Source organism: Coregonus lavaretus (genome assembly GCF_964263955.1).
Source record: "Coregonus lavaretus genome assembly, contig: HAP1_SCAFFOLD_2707, whole genome shotgun sequence".
In the NCBI taxonomy this organism is placed as follows: Eukaryota; Metazoa; Chordata; class Actinopteri; order Salmoniformes; family Salmonidae; genus Coregonus; species Coregonus lavaretus.
This window is the reverse complement of record NW_028159684.1, coordinates 27,511-32,077: the sequence shown is the minus strand read 5'-3', so window position 1 is coordinate 32,077 and position 4,567 is coordinate 27,511. Positions and strand designations below refer to the sequence as shown.

General features: G+C 38.8%; 1 protein-coding gene across 1 annotated transcript; it reads right to left on the bottom strand.

Annotated features, from left to right (window-relative positions):
- Positions 1–524: 524 nt before the first annotated feature.
- On the bottom strand, positions 525–2,178 carry LOC311122556 (dickkopf-related protein 1-like). The gene is made up of 4 exons (XM_084196902.1): positions 1,879–2,178; positions 1,513–1,654; positions 1,161–1,292; positions 525–1,053 (listed from the first exon to the last, which is right to left on the bottom strand). The coding sequence occupies exons 1-4, from the start codon at positions 2,086–2,088 to the stop codon at positions 800–802; spliced, it is 738 nt and encodes a 245-aa protein (XP_084053028.1). The 5' UTR covers positions 2,089–2,178; the 3' UTR covers positions 525–799.
- Positions 2,179–4,567: the final 2,389 nt, after the last annotated feature.

Genomic DNA, 4,567 nt, shown 5'->3' with positions numbered 1-4,567 from the left:
GTACTGTGGTGAGCCTCAACCTCTCCTAGTCACTCTATAAAAGAGCCATATGAAAGGCAGCAGTAGCAGAGGGAATGGTCCTACACTGTGTGCATCAAATTAAATCAGCGGTAGATGTTTGAGGTTAGGATTGGTGCAATAAAGGGAAGTATCACAGTGATTCTCATAGCCTAATACGTTATTCCCATAATACATGGAGTTTTAGAACTGAAGCAATTTGCATCAATAGTTATAACTGTGTTGTATACCTTGTAGTACGTAATGTTTGGAATTGGTCAGACTAATGGAACAGCCAATATCAATCCTTTGACTGCATCAAGTAATTTCCCCTTTCCCTTGGTAGATCTCTAAAGCAGTAAATTATTACATCGAATAATGTGCAAATTATTTCGTAAGACGCTTAAATACCGTAACACTCTTTATTTCAAATAAAAATATAGACATTTATATCAGAATCTATATAAACTCGTATAAATCAGTGTTAATAAATGTACAATAAAACGTAAATAGAGCACCTTCTTCGAATAGTTGTGACTAAAAATAATTAAGTGCCATCATCTATATGTTATGTACAATACAGTAATTTACTGTAATAATCATAAATCTCAAGTTCCATACAGAAACAATCACAACTACTCTTGTCATTTTTGAAGAACAAAATCTGAAAACCACACAAAAACAGTCCCAATAGAAAACTCCTTCCTCTCCACTTCGCTTGTCAGAAATCACACCAGTCCTTTAGTTTAGAATTTCTGAAAGGCTAAGGAAATCCATGGATTGCTGCTGACAGTTTATTGATTCAATGTCTTTGGCAAGTGTGCAGACTTCGAGATGCCTTGCTGTTGTGCTCCCCTCTCTGTGTTCTGCAAGACAAACCGTCTCCACAGTCACATCGCTGGAATATCTCCAAACCATGTGTGCCTTTCCTTTGGTGCTTGGTGCAGACCTGACCTTCTTTCAACACTGGCTTGCAGATCTTGGACCAAAAATGCCGTGCACAGCAAAGTCCCTCTGTGCAATCTGAAGACCTCAGGCAGTTCTCACCTTCCAGACCTGAAAAATAAGATACATTAGTTTATTGTAGGCTTTGTTTATAACAAGACATATATCACTCTGAGTCCATTTTCAATAGTACATTTCATAACTGATTTGTTACATACCTTTAGGGGTTTGTGAAAGATCTTGTGTGGGCACCTTGGAGTGCAGTTCCACTGTAGCGTTGTCCTCATGTGTATTGAATATTGGCATTCCGATGTGCTGAACGATCTCAGGATCGCTGGTCAAACACAGGCCTAGGAATATAACAAGAAGATCAAACATGAGAGGATGTGCTTGAAATTACACTAGCTCCTTCAACAAGTGTGTAGAATTACTCAAATTCAACTGACTACACTTCTCTTCAAAAGATCAAAGCAGTGAGGAATGGCATTAGACACATATTCTAAATGCCCTATAAAACAGATTAGATGGTGTAATTTAATATGAATGTGTTGGGACTTGTAGGCTATTCACCATTACTGCACTGGTTGCCAGGGCAGCACATAGCATCCCGGATACAGCGCTTCCTGCGCTTCTTGCATGGGAGACAGGCACCTCGGGACTCAAAGCAGAAACCATGGTCACCGCACTCCTCATCTGCCGAGCAACTCAAAGACTGAAAGAAGAAATTCAGATGATTAATTTTATGCATTCAACTTTTTTGTATATAGTTGCCAATTTAAATATTAGGCTAGGCATATTGCCGATGGTAAACTGTTCAATTTAACTATGAGGGAAACCATGGTCCATTTTAAAACCTCCAAATTCAACACAATGGATAACCTACTTTGATAAATATAAAATAGCCTACTTGTATGACTAATGGGATACTGGGCTTACCTGTATGGTATCAATTGCCATGTTTTGGGTCCCGCTGTCAAAGGTAAATTCGTCAGGGTTCGCGCTGACGGGGTGACTCTGACCCGCCACTCCAGGTATGTTCTTGATGGCATTTGAGTTGAGAAACACTGATCCAGCGCATGCAGAATGAAAGTATCCGACCATCATATAAAAGGCAGCGGAAAAAACGAATGGCAGGATAATTGTCATTGTAGAAGTGGTTGTTGTATGTGGAAATGGTTCCAATTCCAAGATGCAATAGTAGCCTAGCGATCGAAGGCAGGTAGGAGCGCACTAGTAAAGCGGAGTAGGCTACCTCTGTAATCCGATGATTCCTGATGTGCGATTTATACATGTGGAGTTGTTTGCATTCCCGCCCCCAACTATGTGTAACAAAGGAGTGGATGAAATTTCAAAGGGTTCAGCTCATGACGCATCCCGCAGCAAGTAGGCTGCCCACCCATTGGCCGGGAATCCTAATCCAAAACGTCTCGCAATGTTTGTGTACAATTATCAATGACTCTTCACGGGATGACATCAAACAGACACCGACACATTCTTCTCTTAGACACGTTACCAGCATTTCAAGCAAGATAATATGAATAGGTATATCACCTAGATGCAGCTACAATGTATGAACGTTTTACTCATAATTTGTGGCGCATTATCAACATTTGTCAACATTTATTGAGAAATGAGCAGCCTCTTTTATCCCAGAAAGGTGCCACTTGTTGTACTTCGAGTCAATATTTCGATATGAAGAAAATATTAACGGGGGCTACATTGTGTATGGTACATCGTTTTTCGTTGTAATGCTACTGTTTATAAATCGTTTATAACTTTATAACTATAGTTTCGCTGACCACAGACGACCCATGGGGTGATCATTCAAGACATTTTCTCCCCATTAACAGCATTTGATCGGTAATTGTAACGAGAGAACTTTGAAATGCACTTGATTAAACAAGGCGGTGAAAATCAAAGGGAAATATGCAAATCTCGGAGAGTGAAAAGTTTACCGAATTAATTACTATTCAGGCTAACTGCTTAAAAATAAAAATGGGTTGATGATTAGCACCCCACGATAAGGAATTCACATCGGTCTCTCTGAACCTTAATCTGTAGCCTGTAAAACAATTAGACACACAAGTATTCCCTTCCCCTCAGATAAAGCTATCAGCCTAACCTCTAAAGCACCTCTTGTGTTGATGTAGTCTATTGTGCCAATTTCAACGTTACTGAGAATGTAGTGGCAAAGGCCTGCTAACCAATAGGTCTATGACTGCTATTTGACAATTAAAAGTTTAAATTATTGTAATAATTCTACAGAGAATTCTAGCTGTTGCTTAATATCAGGTTATGAAAGACAGTCTGTCTGGTTGGGAAAAAATGTTGGCTCTTAAATCAGGAATAGTGGTTTAGAAAAAGGTATATAAAAAAGGTTAGCCTATAAAATAGAAAAACGTATTTGCAAAAGCCCAAAACATCTAATTTGAGAAGTTTAAAAAGGGGAAAATGAACAAAATCTTTAAAAGACTATAGGGACTTGCATCATGACTGAATAAAATACTAAAAAATAAAAAAGTTATATTTTAAAGTGATTAAAATATTTTCCAAATCTGAACCAAAGCCTAAATAACTGAACCAGCTCCTTGAGAGAAGTATGCAGGAACAAAATACGATTTAACAGTTTCAAAGTGCATGTCTGCCAAATACTTTGGGAAAGCCTCCCTAATAAAGCGCTTTGATGTTGTTTACAGAGGTTAGTTAGGCTATACACTTCATTAAACGTGAATTGGCCGCCTTCATCCAATTCTTTGGTCGGTAGGCTTTGTTTTAATTGTACATCCAAAGCCTACAGTGGTGTAAAATGAAGCTTGTGTAAAGGCCCCTTTGATGGGGACAGATCAAACAGCCCTGAACCCCCATGTCTTAATCAGACTCCGGCAGCCATGGCGTTTTTACAAACAGTCCGTTTGCTCGGCTTTTAGCGGGTTTTACCAGACATTGTACTCAGCCAATTCATTTGGTTGGACGCCAGGTAATCCTGTTTTGAAATGCCTGGTTGCGGCCTAATCCATTCATCCTACAATAGACCCTCACTAGTTAGCCCATGTCCCTAAAGTGTTAAATAAACATACAATCAGTTTGTGTTAGATTGAAATAATAAAGGGGCAGACGATTTACTTTATAGTTTAGCAAGATAATAAAGCTATCTATCGCCTGGAGGGTCAGGTGTTCTGAAAGCTCCCTCCCGTGGTGAGAAAGAGTGACTATCAAAGGAAGTAATAACAGTTTATTTAACATGTAATTCGCTCAAATGAGCTGCCTTGTAGTTACAGGCCCAGTACAAAAGACCAGTAAAGATCAGGGAGTAGCCAGAGAACAGCTTCACCAAATAAAAAAAGCAGCATCTCCGTTCATATTGATTGAAAGTTAAATTTTATTGTAAGAAAAAAGGCATATAAATAGCTGGACCATAAAAAAGCAGCAAGCCAAATAATGAAGACAGTTTAAGTTTGACAATTGTCATGCAGCATTAAAACAAATATTGAAGATATATTTTGGATGCCATCGAGTTAAGGCACTTTCAATAATGCCACAAAGCCATGTAATGATGCTCAGTACTGCGGTGTGCGACTTCACAGTCATTCAGTGAATGATGGCGATAACATGAAAATAATTCAAG